The sequence below is a fragment of the Cynocephalus volans genome, chromosome 1 (assembly GCF_027409185.1).
Source record: "Cynocephalus volans isolate mCynVol1 chromosome 1, mCynVol1.pri, whole genome shotgun sequence".
Classification (NCBI taxonomy): Eukaryota; Metazoa; Chordata; class Mammalia; order Dermoptera; family Cynocephalidae; genus Cynocephalus; species Cynocephalus volans.
Window position 1 is genome coordinate 245519431 of NC_084460.1, and position 18550 is coordinate 245537980.

Consider the following 18550-nt stretch of genomic DNA (forward strand, 5'->3'; position numbering starts at 1 on the left):
AAATTAAATAAGTAGTGTTACTTCTGGGAATTTTATGGCTTTATGAATTGTCTTTTTTCTGGAAAATATTTGTATTCCTTAATTTCCAGGAGTGAGTGTTTTAGGTTTTTACTTCTAGTTACAAATATTCTGTAGCTACATTTAGGAATATAAAGAAATTATTTTTGTCTGTTCCTTTTGTAACAAGCAACTTTACTGAAACCTTTTTTTTTTCTGTTTGATTTTCATTTGATTCACTTGGGTGATGGCCAATTATATTACCTAGTGGCTAGCACTTTAAGAACAGTGATAATAGGGCAATAATAGCATCATTATCTTGTTGCTGATATTAGTGGAAATGGTTTTTACTAATATTTCACCGTTAAGCCTAATGCTGGATTGATGTGTGTGTATTTGTTTGTGTGTGTATTTGTTTATGTGTTTGTATGCATAGGAAAACCAGAAACATAGAAAGACGTATTTCAGTATCTTCTAGCAGTTTTTAAAAATTTGAGAATGGATATTAAATAGATGATGTACTTTTTTAGTCTGAACGTAGGATATTTTGCTTTTAACCTATTATTAGGTTTATTTATTGATTATAGTTTGCAACAATGATCTCATTATTTAGTGTCTTTGATTCCTTGGTTGTATACTTTTTATAATCTTATTTATGATGCCTTGTTTTCTTTTTTGGTGTAGTTGGCATAATTGTTTTGTTAATTCAAAGAAGTAGATCTTGGATTTATCAACTCAACTATTTTAATTTATTTATTTATACTTTGTCTATATTGTCTTTTCTAATTTTGTAAGTTATAAATGTTAATACATTTGTTTTTATTCTTTCATGTTTACTAATGCAAATGATTAAGGTCGTGAATTTTTCATTATACCTTTACCTATGCTCTCTCTGCATTTTAAAATATGTGATATTCTCATTATATTTTTTTGTATTTTCTTCAATTGCTTTTACCTTAAGTCTTTCACCCTAGAATTAACCTGAGAAAAAACTTCATCACACAGAGGGAAATGGAGGAGACAGAGGAAGAAGGATGGGATTGAGTGCTTTTGGTTTTTAATTTTGTCTATTTTGGAATATTCTACAGTATCCGTTTTATTTTTTTCTTTAACCCAAGACATACGTAGGAAAGTACGTTTTCAAAATTTTCCTAGGATTAACCCCTACTTGCTTCTATTTTTTTATTAATTTTTAATTTATTGAATTGCTTCAAAGAATGTGGTCTAAATTCAGGATCTGTTTTATTTTGAGTTGCTTTGTACTAATTTTGCCAGATAAAGAGTGATCCTGGTAATTTCCATGCTGAATTCTTCCTTATGTTCAGGAATACTTTTGGATATTATGTCTTTTTCTTTTTTGGTTATCATTCAGGGCCATTATTATCTGTAGATTCAGCTACTTTTCATATCTGTTAACTTTTATTCACCCTCTATTTTCTTACCCTTTTTTCTGTTTGCAAGATGATTTCCTCAATTGTATCTTTATTCTCATTGGCTAGATTTTTGTACAGAATCATTCCATGCTTCATTCATATCATTTTAATTACTGCATTTAAATTCTGGTGCCATTATTTGTTTTTTGTTTTGTTTTGTTTTGTTTTGTTTTGTTTTTCTTTCCTATGCCAGTTCTCATTGCATCTGAGCCTGTCTTACTTCTTAATTTTTCGGTTAAATTTTGTGAGAGTGTAAAGCACATGTGCTCTAAAGTTTCTTCCCCTTTTTGTTTAGGATTAACATTCCAAATAAGCCCTCTATCTACCTTCTGCACCTAGTAATTTTCTCTCCTTTGGGGGAATAATCTTTCATAAATGTTAGGTACACACATACATATATATATATATGTTGCTGTTTTTACTTTCTTTGTGTGAGGTCTACTCTTTGTTAAAAGATTTTTTGTGCCAAATATACTCGGTTAGCATTCAAATCCTCCTCTTAAAATTCACCTGGAGGGCTGGGTGATGAAGGAGGTAGGCTTGTCTTTTTCATTTACTCAGTAAGGTGCCTAAGGAGAGTGGGGACAGGGTAGAGACTCGCTCAGTCGCAATCAGGGAACTTATGTCTTCCTGGACGTTTTTTCCTCCTTAGTTTTGTAAACAACTGTCCCTATGGGAGGAGAAGACTTTGTATTTTATGGGTGTGTTGGGACATGTCCACGATGCTCATAGGAAGCCAAGACAGAGGAAAACAGTGCAGGGCAGGACAGGCTGTGACTGCTGTGCCAGGAAAGCTATCTCTCAATGGTCTCAGGAAACTATTGATCTGTGGCAAGCCCTTTCCCTGTGCCTCTTGCCTCTCACCTCTCTAATTTGAAGGAAACTAGTAGAGTTTGCCAGACTTTTTTCCTATAACACTACTTCACTGTCTTGAGAAGGAAAGTTGCATGTTATTTTCAGTGTCACGGTTTGTCATGAATGAAGTGGCAGATATTCCTTAAAGTTTGTGATATGTGGTGGCCACTCTTCCCTAGTGTAAGCACTAATAATCTTTTTTTAAAATTTTTTTTTAAGTCCTATCAGTCCCTGCTTTATAGCTGTATCCTAGGAAGTGTTGGCCAGATGTCACCTGGCCATCTTTCCTAGAAAGAAGTCTCTGGCTCATGTACTCAAAATCAGCCCTTGATTTTCTTTTTCCCACCTGTGGGTTAATCACTTTAGAAACAAAAGATTCCCTACCCCTTCTCTTTAAGGAAAAAAAATAATATACTGTATACAGACAATAAAATGACTATAATATATAATGACAATAGGCATTCATTGTTCTGATGTGATCTTCATAGAAAACTAATTTATTACACCCCCACCCAACATTTGCATTGCAATTGATAGGAATGTCCTGCCTCAGGTAACTTGTGTCTAGGATCTCTAATGTAGTTCTAAATTCTCTGTAAATAGTCATGCAAATATTGAAAAACGACAAACTATTAATAACTATATGTCAAAACTATAGAGGACTAGACCCTAATTTTATGAAGCTATATCTCAAATTGAGGAAAACCTAGCCATGTTTTGATTATGACAAATCTTAGCTGAAGAAAAAAAGATTGCATTTTTTACAGTCTGAAAGGCTTTGCTTTTCTTGCAGTCTGTCCTCACACTTTGAGATCTGGTTGGTCTCCACCAGAAAAAGTTATAGCACCTCTTCTCTATTGCTCTAAAATCCCAAGTGTAATTCTCTAAAACCCCAGATCAAATCATCAAGATAAAGAGGACTGGAAGGAGAAAATTTTGGTGACTTTTTTGGGGAGATGGGGGTGAATGGGGGTCTCATCTTACAAAAGAAGACTCAAAAGATACCATTTTAGTCTTAACTCTTACAGACTCTTACAGACTCTAGGTTACAGCATGATTTAGAGAACTTAATGGGAAAGAGAAATAGAACTTTGAAAGAAGAATTATATCTTCCAAATTACTGCCAAATATAAAAGTCAGTTAAAACCATATAAAAGTCAATATGCTGCAAAAGGCAAATTATAAAAGAAAAGCCATCAAGCATTGAAAGAAAAAAAAAAACAAAAAACCCAAAATAGAAAGTATAAAATGATATGGCAGGAGTCAAGCCAACCATTAGTTATAACATCAGATGGAAATTGGAAAAACTTCACTAAAGTTAGATTTAATAACTCTACCTGGTCGTTACTAGAGGGACACATAATATGAAATGATACAGAAAGTTTAAATGTGAAAGGATGGACAGTTTCATTAATCACTTGCAAGCAAAAAGAGAGCAGATGATATCAGAAAAGAGAGCAGATGATATCAGATACAGCAAAAAAATATTTAAAGGAACAAAGATGGTCATTTTTATAATGATCAAAAATGAACATATCACTAGTATGAACTCTTCTGTGATAAATCTCATTGTTTCAAAATATACTGAATACAACCTAAACATCTGAGTAGAAGAATGGCTAAGTGTGTTGTGGTATATCTATGTGGTGGCCTTATCTGTAGTGTTTAAGAATGGTGGTGTTCACAAGGAAGGCCTTTAGTGATATATTGTGGATTTTAAAAGGCATATTGCAGATATGTGAATATTATTCTCCTACTTTGGTTAAAGTACAACCAAAAATGTTAACAGGGATTATCTCTAGGTAATGAAATTGTAGTCAATTTAAATATTTTCAGCTGTACTGTTAGTGTTTATTAAAATTATATGAAAATTTTATTAAAATTTTATAAAATTACATAAAAATTATATAGTAAAAAATTATATAAAATTTATGTAATAAATTGTGTTATTATGCCCAAATATACTCTGCTTTTTCCACTGGGAGGACCATAGTTTCATGCATTGTTGACCTCGCTGGGCCATGTGACTTGCTTTGGCAAATAAAATGTGAATGAAGGTGACATATGCCACCTATAGCAAAGACTTTAAAAATTATCCCATGGGCTGGCCTGTTAGCTCGCTTGGTTAGAGCGCAGTGCTGATAACATCAATGCACCAAGGTCAAGGGTTTGGATCACCATACAGGCCAGCTGTCCTCCCCCCCCGAAAAAAGTCTTACAAATAATCATTAAAAGAAAAAAATAGAAAGAAAGAACTATCCCATGGTTCTGCCATGGCTCTTTTCCTTCCCTCTCATGGGGGCTTACTCCTTAAGCCTGGCATGAAGAGGATTCAGAGTAGGTTTGCAGCTGCCCTAAAGGACATGTAAATGAGTAAGAAGTAAACCTTTCTCATAAGCCCCTGAGATTTCGGGCATGTTTGTAACCACATCACAACTTAGCCCAGGTTAAGTAGTCTCCAGTTTCAAATGTTTTTCTGCACACATACAATTTATGATGCCTATGAGCAGCAAGTTCTAGAAGTCTTCCCTACCACCTTTTGCTTTAATTAGGTCTCTGGGCCATAAACTTGAATTTTATGTCGCTCAATGTAAATGCAAATGTTATAGCACTTAGCGATCCTTGTAGTGTTCCCACTCATATGAAGAAAGAACGAGACAGAAATAATTTATGTTCACCTCTTAAATTTCTGTTATTTTCAACCACAGTACTTTTCTCATTGAGTATAGTAATTATGTTAGTGTTGATTTTAAAATCTATGGTCTTTCTTCAGTTTAGAATATTGTTTAGGCAATTTCTGAAAATTTCCTTCAATAGAGATGAAATTTTGATGAATAATTTCTATACTCTGGTAATAAAGAATAAGTAGGTAAAAACATAATGGTTTAGATTACTTTTGTAATGCATTTTGTAATAAAGCAGGTTATCAAACACTTGATTGATAATTGGTTGGAATAGTCATCTTATTTAACTTTATATTAGGTACTTGAAACCCTTTTTTTTTTTTTTTTTAAAAAAAGACCAAAAATTAATAGAAGCGACAATAACCTCAAAACCAATTCTTGGGATAATTAAATTATCTTATTCATCTTGTCTTCATTTTTATATTATTCAACATATTCACAGTTATGATTCAACCAAAGTGTTGCCCTTCTATCATAAACAAATTACCCTCAAAATGTCATTTTAAATTAAAACAAAAAGCAAGGTGTTAGTACTGGTGTTAATGAGGAAAGTGAAGTTGGATGCAGATAAAAAAGAAAAAAAAAAGTTCAACAGAGGAAGTGTAGCTTGGATTGAATTTACTTCCAAATGGGTAACAATTTAATGAGTTGGGTTATTTCAGCCTCATCCCTTGGGGGCAGTTAAAGACATCACAAAACTGCCATACTTTTGGCTATAGTGTGAATGTCTACTTGTAAAACATCTTGGACCAGAAAGTAAAGTCCTCGGATTCAAGGATGTGGGCAGTGTTCTTGCTTTCTGTTTGCTGGCACCAGAGCTTGGCATCAGAAACTGTCCTCACACTTATTAGACTACCTCTGTAGAACAAAAAGATCAGATGATTATCTTTCAAGTGTTGGCATGTTACTACCTTTTGCCAATACTAAATAAAACTTCATCTCTAGCCAACAAAAGAGCTCTACAGCTCTTCACGTTTCTGTTTGTACAAAGGCTAGTTTTGTTTCAAGAAAATCTTCCAGTTTTGAGGGTAAGTAGCTTTTATTTGTTCTGTGGTGACAAGTGAAGTTGGATTCTTAAGAAAGAATTACAAGTTCTATTCACTAGAATGTCCAGTTTTCCCAGTTTATAAAAATTCCCTTTTGATAATTAGGATTGTTCTTTCAATCCCAATCTATAACCAGGTGACCATTAAAATTCTGATTAACACATTTCAGAGTGACATAATCCATTAACATAATGTAACAGATTCTAAAAATATATGTTCAGGATTTACATAAATCACTGAGTATGTTTGTATCATTAACATAATCTATTAAACATTTGTATCTCCAGCCTGGATTTCTCTGAGCTCCAGGCCTACATTTCTCGGTGTTTGTCTCCACTTGAATGCCTCCGTGATATCTCAAACTCAACATACTTAAAACCACAGTCATGACCTTCTCTCAATCCTGAATTTTCTTTGACCATTTTTTGCCCAGAATTCCAGAAATCTGGAGTCACCTTGACTCTGCCTTTCCCCTTTCCCCACAGCCAGCCACAGTCACAGGACTTGGTGTAGGATTTCCTGCCACCACCTATCTCCATCATCTCGTTTCCTGATAAGAACTCCCTTATCTTCTTTACTTCCCCAATTTGATTCTCCTCGTGGCTGCCAAAGTAACCTTTTAGTAATACAAATCTGGTTATGCCACACCCCTTTTTGGCTTCTTATGCTTATGATGAAAATCAAATGCCAATGTCTCAGTCCATTTGTGCTGCTATAACAGAATACCCAAGACTGGCTAATTTATAAAGAACATAAATTTCTTCCTCACAGTCCTGGAGGCTGGAAAGTCCAAGATCAAGGTGCTGGCAGATTAGGGCCCAGTCTCTCCACTTCCGAGATGGCACCTTGAACACTGGGTCCTCCAAAGGGAAGGAAAGCCATGTCCTCATATGGCAGGAGAGCATAAGAAAGAGACCCACTCCCTAAAACTCTTTTTATAGTAGTATTAATCCATTCATGAGGGTGGAGCCCCCATGACCTAAATACCTCCAATACTGTTGTTGCACTGGGGATTAAGTTTCCAATATGTGAATTTGGGGGGACGCATTCAGGCCATAGGAGCCCTACAAGGCCCTTCAGAGACTGGCCTTTGCCTTTCTTTGACCATCATGACACCATCTCCCTGAGCTCTAATCATATTGGCCACCACTAATTCCTATCATGCCACTCTGGACACCCGGGTACCTGATTAACTCCTCATCCTTCAGATCTCAGCTCTGATTTCCAGATCCATCAGTTCACCTCACCGTGTATCTTCATAATAGCCATGCATCTTCATCTTTTTTAAATTGTTTGATTCAGTGTCTCCCCATCTGGACTGAAGTTCAGGTCTCACTTTTCTTTGGCCTAAAGGTTGACTTCTGTTCATGGCCAGCAGCTTTCTCTCTGAACCTGTGCTAATAGGCCTACACGTCGTGTGCTTCTTTCAAGGAATAAAAAACTTTTAGCATACCCGTGTTGAAGGCAAGGCCAATTTAACAATGCTTTACTCTGAGACTAGCTTTTAACCGTAGTATGAGCAATGCATACCTTCCTTACATGAATCTGAATACAAAATGAAGTGGCTTTTGGTTGTGGGTAAGTAAAGCATCGCTAGTGACCTGTTTTCCAAGATGTGCCTGTCATTCTGTAGAAGCTTGTGAGCCTATTGGTTGTTGAGTTACATATAGACATGCTGTAGTTTTGAGGTATAAGTAACTGTGGATATTTGTATTCCTTGATCCTTCATAAATGCTGTATCACAGGATGCACATTATGCGATAACATAATGCATGAACCCTTTTGTAACTGCTTTGTGTTGGATTTAACCATCACATACATGATATGGCCAAACTAAACTGAAGACAAACATGGGCTGAGCACTTAATATAATTCATTGTGTAGAGAAATTAAATTTCTGGAGAAGAAGCTGGTACACTTCGGCATTAGGGTCCATGATATAGCATTGTAATCTGCTTTAAAACAAAGAGAATGTAAGGGAAGAATATAACTTTAGCATGTGGTTTCTTCCTATTTTCCTTATTGACAGACCTTTGTTACATATTAACATTTTTAACATCCACCTTAAAATCTAGAGGAAGAAATATTTCCTAATATGTCAGAGTTCTTTCTTTCACTAACACTAATTAATATATTTTTGCTAAGTATGATGATTTTAATTTGTTTTTAATTAATCACGTGAGGCTTTTTTTTTTTTTTTTTTTGCTTTGCTTTTAGGTGGTCTGGACACCCTCAATATTTGTCTGCTGTTTTCTCGTCAAACCTGATTCATAAAATGGAATGAAACTGAAGAGTCACCTAGTTCTTTGTGAATCTAAGAGAAGATTGGGATGGTCTTAAGTGCACGTAACTAGACTCTAACTGCGGCGATGAGTTCAGACGAGAAGGGCATATCCCCTGCTCATAAAACATCTACTCCAACCCACAGAAGTGCCTCCTCTTCAACCTCCTCCCAGAGAGACAGTAGGCAGGTAAGAGAAGAGTATGACATGCATTTTGTTATTTTACACAAATACTGTACCATTAAGATAGGTTGGGATCACTAATTAATTCTGAAATTTTGTTGTGAAGTTTTTTATTCCACAGGAAAACTCATTATTTTCTGTAGATACACCTGACCATGTTATGAAGCTCCTACTCTTGATTTTCTGTTTTTTAGGACCTTTCATAGAATATAGACAACAGAGCTGTCATATATATACCTGGAGGGGGATCTAGCATCAGGAGCATGAATGTTCTGCTCTCCCTCTTTTCATTCATGGAGTGGAAAGGAATCCTGCAAAGGACTTCTTTCTATAAGGCTCTTGTTGGCTAATATTCCCTCCACCGGAAAAGTAAAATGGCGTTGAAGACCAAGATACACAAAATGGGGCCTGAGAAAGTTTCCCGGAAAACCCCCACCCAGAAAAATCCCCTAGCTGCCACTTCACCTTCCTGCATGCGCAATTTTGCCTGCCTATGAGAAAGTCCCAGCTCAGCTTAAACCCCGCTCGCTTCCCTCCCCTTCCTTCTTAGCCAATAGGAACAGTCCAGCTCAGCCTAACTGGATATAAAAGGCCCACCCGACTCTCCCTGCTGCTGCTCCCACTTTTGAGAGGGCAGCCCGCTTGTTCATTTTGCCTGCCTAATACACTTGGGTTGAGTCCCTGTCTCTTGGTGTGTCTTATTTTACGCTCGGGCCGGGGTTTTTCCTTTCAGCTCTCACTGGTCTGCCAAGCTCTAACCTCTGTTTGGTGTTTCATGAAATCTGATAACAGATTTAGGAATTAGGTTACAAATAAAATTGTAATATTGAGAATAAAGAGTAATGAGAACTCAAACTATGTTTAAAGGCAACAGAAAAAGTGTTGTTGCTTAATTATGGTAAAAAACAACCTTTATCACATTTGAGCCAATTCTGTAAGTTATTTTTACTTACTTACTTCATTACTATTTTAGTGGCTATTCTGCTACCAGGGTTGGAGAAGGATTAATCATATAAGTGCTCTTCATTGTCAAAACAGGTAGTTGTTTTGGCTTCCACAGATCTGAGTATAACTATTTTCTATCGTAATATTGTCTTGTGATAGTATTTTAGTCATGTAACTGGAAATTTACAATAAGTAGATGTTAACTTTCTATAAAAACTTTCCATCTTGGTAGCTTTCAATTAGTGAACATTCTTGCAGAGTTCCCTCTGCTCCCCTCCGTGCCCACCCTCACTTTACTTGTTCAAAGCATATTGCCCAGTTTCTAGAAGTATGAGCATCAGTTTTCAGTAGTCCATCCTGTAGACATGGGTCTTGAGACAGCCAGTTCAGATGTGAATTCATTCTTCTAGATAATAGGAGTGCAGGCTGACGAGGCTCATTAGGGAACCTTCAGTCTCAATCCCTCCAGGCACTTTCTCTCCCATTTCTAGCAAGAAATTCCAGGGGAATCAGTAAGAATCAGAGATTCCTTATGTGTATATTTTTCACAGTTCCTAAGGCAGATATTTCTATTGTGAGGTCTTAGAGAATTTTTGACACTGGTGTCCTTTATTATTGAGTTCAAAGAGGACACCTATATTTTGTTAATTAGAAGCAGTTATACCATTAACTAAATCTGTGATTTCACACAGTTAAAATAAGAGGGTACTTCAAAAAGTTCGTGGAAAGATTTGTATCACCTTTTAATTCTATTTTTCCACTCACTTTTTGAAGTACCCTCATTTTTATTGTACTGCATTTGTAGAGTCAAAGAAAGTAAGAGTACCATGAGTGAAAACAGCTTTATATTAAATAACTACCGCATGCTGAGATGCTTTCTAAGTTTGCAGAGTCAGTCTACCCTCCACCTCTCCTCTCCTCTTTCTTGTTATGGCTTCTCTATTTTTCCCTTGCTCTGGGCATTTAAATTGAGAGACATTTTAAGCAGCCTTCCAGGCTTCTGGGGGGATGGAAAGGATCGATTCAGCTCACCCTGGAGAATTGTGGCAAATGGAAAAGACTGATGACTGCTATAGAAACATCTGTCATGTGTGCATTGTTGATGTGCCTGTTGCACCTGAGCTCCAGGGCCAGCATGCAAAACAGCAGGGCAAAACTGAGACCCTGGTCTGCCAGAGGGAGCCTGAAGGTGGAATGTGTGACTCCTAACTGGCTTGTTTTATGTTGGAGAGTTTTATGTTGGGGATGAAAGTAGCACGTCTGTATGTTGACAATGAATTCTTGAAAAGTAAGAGACACTGTACAAATGGGTATTATTGAGAGTTTACTTTCATTCCTGTTTATCTCAACAGGTGGAAACTCTCCCAAATACTTTGTCTTCTGGTTCCTTCCTGATTCCTGTGTTGTGTCTGTTCATCTTTCTCAAGGGAGAAAAGAATAAAAAACAATTACAGTTCTGTTTTTCCTTCCCTATCTCAGTCACTACCTAAAACCCAGAATTAACTTATGGAACTCAGAAATGTTGAGTGATCATGTGATGTGATGTGATGCAGTGTTTTTATATGCATCTATTTTTGTGTGATAATTATTTTCATAGTGAAGGGACATAGAGAAAGTGAGATAAATTAGTCTTCATTGAATTCTGTTCATTCTCCTGATTTGACTGACATCTATGCAGATGGCGCCAAATTGCAAACTCCACCCCTATCTTCCCCCTAAACTGATCATATAGGTAAAGAATCTAGCACATAACTGGGAATACAGTGGTATCTTAATACACATTACTTGCCTGTCCTTCCCAAGTCTTAGTCCCAAATCACTAATGAGTTGATTGAGCATTTCTATTCAGATGTACTACTGTCTGATTGTGCCTTAAATCAGTATGTATAAACCAGTTTGCTATAAGGATAACCATTCTCTCAGGCATGCAGGGTCCTTGCCATGCCTTTCTCCTTTGCTTCTCCCACATTTGATTGGTTAGCAAGTCCTATTCGTTATTTCCTTCTTCATGATATGGTAACTTCCTTCTGTTCCCACTGCCAACTCCCTACCCATACTCTCATCACCTGTATCCAGGCTCCTGCAGTGTGCTTTTGCCTCACCAGCTCCTTCCTGGCCTCACCATTTCAAATTTCCTGAATATGGCAGATTCATGAACAGAAATCCTTCATGGACTCTCTGTTGCCTACACAATTAAGATTTCCTTGCTTGGTATCCAGTGGCCACCATGATCTGGTCCAGCCTCATGTTCCATTTCCCTCCCAACCTGCGCAGTCTTGTCTGCTCATGGTTACTAAAACTCTATCTCATGGTTCCTGTCTATCACCTGTCTACCGTGGTTTCTATCTCTATCTCTGCCGTTGTCTTTCTTGTGTGGCATTGGCACCATCCTCTCTCCTGACCTGGTGCCTCTGCATGTGTCAAGGACCAATTCATGTGACACTTTCACTGGCTACTCAAACCCACATTACCTTCTCTGCACTTCTATAGATTTTTTGAAAATATTTGACATTTTTATGTTTATCTTTCTATGTACTGATCTGTTTGCAACTGTGAGCTTGTGCTCTTTTAAATAGACTATGTATTCTAATTCTTCAGAGACAAGCCTCACATATCAAATGTTTTAATATATCCTAGAGGATATTTTTAGAGACTTGGAGCAATATCTGTCTTGTCTTCCTATTACAGATTTTCCATTCCAGTTTTATTTGTCCTCTCTCTTCTTCCTTCCTCTTAGAAAAGTCAAACAAAGAACATCTGTGAATTGTAGTCATTGATTGTCCTTTCTGTCACTAAGTTATGTAGCACAACAGGTGAAGATGGGAGAGGAGTTGGGAAATGAAGTGATTCTTTGCCCTTGTGATTTCACCAAGAGTTTCTTCACCAATGATAGGGTCAAAACTCCACTTAGTATTTAACACATTAGAAGACTTCAGTAATTGTTCGATTTATGTTTCATTAGCTGTTAAAGCATCTAACAAAATTGGCTCTTTGTGTGTGCTCAACTATGACTCATAAGCTGCAATAAATATATATGCCCTAAAACTTTCAAAGAGGAAATAAAGGGGTTGATTAGGCGTCTAGGATATACCCATAAATCAGCATTCTCCAGAGGAATACTTGTCCCGTGAGGTGTTCTTTGAGAAGAGAGTTCTACTATCAAGAAAGTTAGAGAAATGCTAAAAAAAAATTCTTTTGCAATGTATATTAACAAAGTAAGGGCATTGATAAGTCCTGAAGTAAGAACTTTATTTAACCGAGCACTTTTAGAATTTAGTAGATTGTGGGACTTTTTTTTTTTAACTCTAAGATTTGGTTGTTAATCCAAATTCTTCTTTCTATTAAAAACTTGGAAGATCTAGGGATACTGAGCTCAGATTCCTAATGACAATACTATGCTGGGCTCAGTAGTGGCCTCTAGTTTAGATGGGGCATTTACTCTCTAATAGGCCACAGTCCTCACCTGTCCTTATTGTATTTCAGTACTTATTTATGTTGACTGCTTGGCTTCTGAAAGCATTTGAATTTGCAAACCCTGATACTAGATGTCAGGAGGTCAGTCACAGGAATATTTAACTTACAATGGGTGATCTCTACTTGGATGTAAAAAAGACATCTCAAACTTAACATGTCCAAAACTTAATTCTTAATTTCCCTCTCAAATCTGCTTCTTCCCCATCTTTCCCATCTCAGTAAATGACAACTCCATCTTTTAACTTGGTAAGGCCAAGAACCCAGGGATCATCCTTAATTCCTCTTTCTCTCTCACACTCTGCTTCCAAACCATCAGCGAATCCTGGTGGAATCTGCCCACTACTTACCCCCTCCTCTCCCTCCACCTTGGTCTGAGCCACCATCAGTTCTCACCTGGACTATTGCCATCATTTTCTAGTGGATATTCCTGCTTCTACACTCACTCAACATACAGATCATTCTTCACAGAGCAGTCAGAGTGATCCCTTTGAACCCTAAATCAGATTGGGCTGCCCTTCTGCACCAAGTCTCCAGTGATTTCTTACCTCTCTCCTAATAATACTGAATTGCTGACAGTAGTCTACAAGGTCATTCAGAGTCTGGTTCTGCCTAAATTTCTGATCCCATCTCTTACCACTTCCCCTCCACTTGGCTCTCTCCATCGAACTCCTCATATGTGCCAAGTGTGTTCCTACCTCACAATCTTGGCATCTGTGGGGTCCCCTCAGCCCAGCTTGTTCACACACTTGACTCAGTCTCCAAATGTACCCTCTTTGGACAGCCTTTGCTGCCCTTCCCTGCATGTCCTCACCACTCTCTGTCCTCTTAGCTCATTTTCTTTTTCTTCAAAGCACTGATCACCACTTGGCATGATATATATTTTGTATATTTGTATGAATTTTATATATATAGCTATATATACATATATGTATTTGTTTATCTTTCTATGTCTGTATCCCATTTCTCTATTTTCTAACACTGGCATGTAAGCCCCATGAAAACAGGTGTTTAATTTTGTTCAGTAAAGTATCCCTAGTCCCTCATACAGTAAGTAACTCGCATATGGTATGCTCAGGATATATTTGACTAAATGAATGAGGAGTGATGGAGAGAAGATTGTGAACCAGGCTCCAGGGGCCTTGATAGTTGTGGAGGAGTAATCACGAGGTCAGGAGGTGGTAACAAGGACAGAAGGTGATACAGTGGGGAGTTCCAAGTCTCAACAAGAATGGAGTTTGAGAGTAGAAGGATGGTCCCAAGGTAGCAGAGAGGAGCTGAGAGAACACAGACCCTTCCACCTGCTCCTGAGAGTGAATGTGTTGTGGAATAAGTGACTGAGGCTTATGAAGGAAATGATACCAGACAAAAGGGAAGAGTTGGGGACATTTTGTACTGGTGTTAAAAATATTGCTGAGAGTGGGAGGTATGTCTGTATTTTAAAACAGAGTTATTGTTTCCCAGTCAGTCATAGTACTTATTTTATGGTAACTTTAATATGATAGGGTTACTAAGTTTGTGACCCACTGACTGGACTTTGTTTCCATAATTATTTCTATATTCACATACAAGCATTTTAGAGAATTTTTAAAAATATACCTGTCTGAGACTACCCTGTAAAGACAGTTTCAATAGTTCTGGGATCAGGCCCAAGAATCTTCATTTTTAAAAGCAAGGCCCCTATTTGGAGCCAGTGATTATTTTTATTTGTATTATCATCAAGTCATATCAAAAAATCAGACACTATGGTTCTAAGAATGCATATTTTCCAGGTGATAGCATTTATTATGAGTGAATTATCATAGCTCTGCTAGGTTGGACCTTGTAAATCCTTGAAAAATCAAAGAAGAAAATACCATCCATTCTTTATAATGATTCAAAGTTTGCCAAAGCTTAGACATTATATCATAAAGAACATTTTAAGGGAAAAGTTATAAATAAGTCCTAAGAAGCTGGTAGTTAATCTTTATGTCAGTTTTTATAAAATCTGTATTCCGTATCATGGTCAATCCTGAACAAGTATGGAAGATTTTGACTACCTGGGTATCCAAAATGTTTCCTATGTATTATCAACACCAGTACATTTCAAAACCAACAGTGGCCTGTTCAGGTAATGTTCACTGATGACATGTGAAGACTGTGTCCAGCAGTGGTTCAGTGGGACTCCATGTGCTGGTATAACCAGGGGCTGGTGACATGACCACCCAAATCTGATAGGAGCAGCATCTGCTATCCATGCAACTTTCGGTATAAGGGAGGAAGTGCCTAGAAAACCAGAAAGTAAAAATGTTCCTCATCAATGTCTGTATTTTATGTACAGGATATTCATAACAAGTTTTCTTCTTGGGCAAACAGGCTGGCAAAAATATCTGCCAGCATATACATGAACTGAATTAGAATATGTCTTCTCCTCCAACTGAACCTCTGGAGCTTCTTCAGATAGATACCTTTGTTGAATAAAATAACCAAATCAGTGTTTTGAAAAAGTATCCCTGTCTTCTGAATGTGAAATCTGTTTTCTTCTTTGAGTTGTAAAAAATATAATGTTATCTCAAACAAAAATGTCCTAAGTTTTAGTAAGAAAAAGTCAAGCATCCCTGATTTGATACCTAACCTTCAATTTTAATCACCTCCAACCTTATCAGCAAGGGAGAATATAACTTGAAATCTGCCAGGAGGAGGAATATAACTTGAATTTTTAGCTCTATGTAGAATTCCAGTGGACAAAAGGATTTGCAGGATGACCTTGTAACCCAGCTGTTAGTTCAGAGAGAAGTACTAAACTGGTCTAAAAATCTGCAGTGTCCTCAGGAGAGAGATGCTGAAGAGTAAATCCCTTGGCGCTCAGTACTATATTTAAATTCTGGAGTTGCTTCCAATTTCAACTTGCCTTTCTGGGATTCCATCTATCCCATGGAATCAACTTTTCAGGACTTTGGACCAGTGTCAATGGAAAAATAGTGTTTGCTTGCAAAAATTCACACTGTGACCAACTTTTTTGATTTAGATGCATTTTGCAAATTGGGCATGCTGAAAAACTTAAATATTAGGTAATGTTCATGAACAAACTAATAGAACAACACCAGCAGCTGCTAATATTTCATGAGCTCTCACTGTGGAATATTGGAACTATCATCACCTTTTTCAGAGAACTAAACTGTGGCAAACAGTGTGAGATATCTTGCCTACGGCTAATGAGCAATGAAGACGGGATTTGCTCCCTGGAACCCTGCTCCTGGAGCCCCTGTTCTCACCCGCTCCACTATTTGATCTGCTGTAAAGCTTGGTAAGCTGATGTTCAGAGGAAGGGCCTTCTGTATACTTCTAAGTGAACTTTGTAAGACAGGGTTTGTCAATCACTTTTGAGTTATATATTGCCGCCTCATTTTTTCCCTTAGCAATAATAGTGATTTTTTACATCTTCATTGGCCTAAGAAACTACAGACCAAATGTTACCTAGACCAAAATGTTATCATAGAGTATGGGTGTCATAAGCAAATTCATGTTATCTGTGCTTTTCTGAATCTTCTGTGTTTTTACTACACATACTGTTTTTGGAATGAGAAGTTTTGATCATTTGTTTATTGAAAACAATTATTAGCCTTTTCCATTAAAAGCAATGAGCAGCCCACAGCCTTCTTGCTGTCACCACCGTTTGGAGATCCCTGTTGCTTTTGCTTGGTATTTACAGTATCTGTTCAGTCCAATTTGAATATGCTGAAATTGAGACCACTGGAAAGAAGTTTGCCACCTGGCACTCTGACACTTGTCACCCACAAATGATTCAGAACCAAACCCTACTTGGATAAGAATCTGTTCTCTGCTTTCTCTGGTGTGCCTGCCAAAGCCCTTTGGTTCTCTGGAGCTGCCTTTATCAGTTTTTCACTTTGGAGGTTATCTCTTACTTGAGATGACTGGTTTTAGATATTATTTTTATAGCAGCAAATTCATCTGTCAGTTCCAAGATAAGCAATGCCTATTAGGTTCTTGGGCATAACACCAAACGGATAGAGCACAGTTTAATGAGTTAATAAACCCTAGAGGGCCTCATTCAATAAGTTATTGAAAAGGCCTGGGAATCTGTTGTTTCCAGAAGCTTCCCCAGGAGACTGTTATTCATCCGGGTTTGGAAATCATCGCTTTTACAGAATACACTTTTAGGTGTTTCATTAGGACCACAAAAACATCATCCCAATGGACCATAAGTCTATAAACTGCTTTACTTGATTTTAAACTTGGACAAATAGAAAATTTTATCTCCCACTGCCCAGAATCCACTGTAACTCTTCTAGACTAAGTAAAGTACTCACAAAGGTAAAGGAAAGCTCTGTACATATTGCATATTTTATATTTCAAGTGCCAGTTCTTAACCTCAAATTCTAATGAAGAGCTGATTTTGTAAAAATTATTGTAACCAGTATTGATGAGGTTTCAGGGAAATGGACACTCTCATGCACTACTGATCAGCATGTTAATTGATTTTACTTTTTTAGAGGGAAATTTAGCAATACGTATCTAAAGTCTTTAAAAAGATTATACCATAGGACCCAGTAACTCAGCTTCTTAAAAATGTATTCTAAGGAAACAAATATATATGTAAAGATTTCTGTGCAAAAATGTTTATAAATTATTACTATAGAGTAAAAAATTAGAAACAGTCAAATGTTTAACAGCAAGGAGATATTTAAAGAACCTGTCTCATAGCCATATGGTGAAATATTGCACGGCTGCTAAAAATGTTTTTGAAGAATATTTAATACTGTGGGAAAAATCACATATTGATAATTGAAAAGAAGTTTATTAAATTGAAAAAATAGTGTAATTCCAATTTTTTTTAATAATTGAGTGTACAAGGGTACTTCAAAAAGTTCATGGAAAAATAGAATCAAAAGATAATATGGATCTTTCTGTGAACTTTTTGAAGTACCCTTGTATATATGCATTGAAAAAAAAAAAAGCTGAAAGTATACCAAGATATTGAAAGAGTTTATTGCTAGTTGTGGGTAGTTTTAATTTTTTTTTTCTTTTTCATTTCCCCCCCCAAATTTCTGCGGTGAATATGTATTTTTAAGATCCTATTTTGTGAGTTAATTTGTGTGTGTGCATCTGTGTGTGTGTGAGTATAGCTTTAAGACTGTATTTGGAATATAGTAAATATGATAAAAGTGTCAACAATTTTAATAATAAAAATGTAAGCCCTAACTCCGTAAGTATAAAATTAAAAATTAAATGAATGTGAAGAATATGTCACATGGGAAACTTGGAGCAAGTTTTTAAAACCATCTTTGAGGTGCTGAGGCATGAATTGAGCCACCTTTTGTTCTCCTTACCACTTATATTTAACCTCATGGTATTTTAATATGGGAACTTAGACACAATATATTATAGCAAATATTTATTCATTCTTTCATTCAGCAAATATTCATGAGTACACATGGATCTATCATAAATACACAACAATACACTCTTGAGTTTGCAAGGGTGATCAAAACAGTCCAAGTCTTCCGCCTCAAATGTACGTACATAAAAGTTAAAAAAGATGTATATGGGAGTTTTCTTTTTTGCTTGTATTATTAGCAAAATCATGTGACTGATTATTATACTGAAAACCTTTGTCTGTTCTGGGTAATTATGAAAGCCTTGTAGAAAATTAC

General features: G+C 36.7%; 1 protein-coding gene across 13 annotated transcripts in view; it reads left to right on the plus strand.

Moving 5' to 3' along the window:
- The window catches only part of OSBPL6 (oxysterol binding protein like 6), a 218228-nt gene that overhangs the window by 122689 nt on the left and 76989 nt on the right, over positions 1–18550 (plus strand). For all 13 annotated transcript variants that reach the window (XM_063095497.1, XM_063095555.1, XM_063095537.1 and 10 more), the window contains one exon: positions 8233–8486. In XM_063095497.1, the coding sequence (XP_062951567.1) occupies positions 8385–8486 (102 nt within the window). In that variant the 5' untranslated portion in view covers positions 8233–8384. The remainder of the gene's footprint in view (positions 1–8232; positions 8487–18550) is intronic.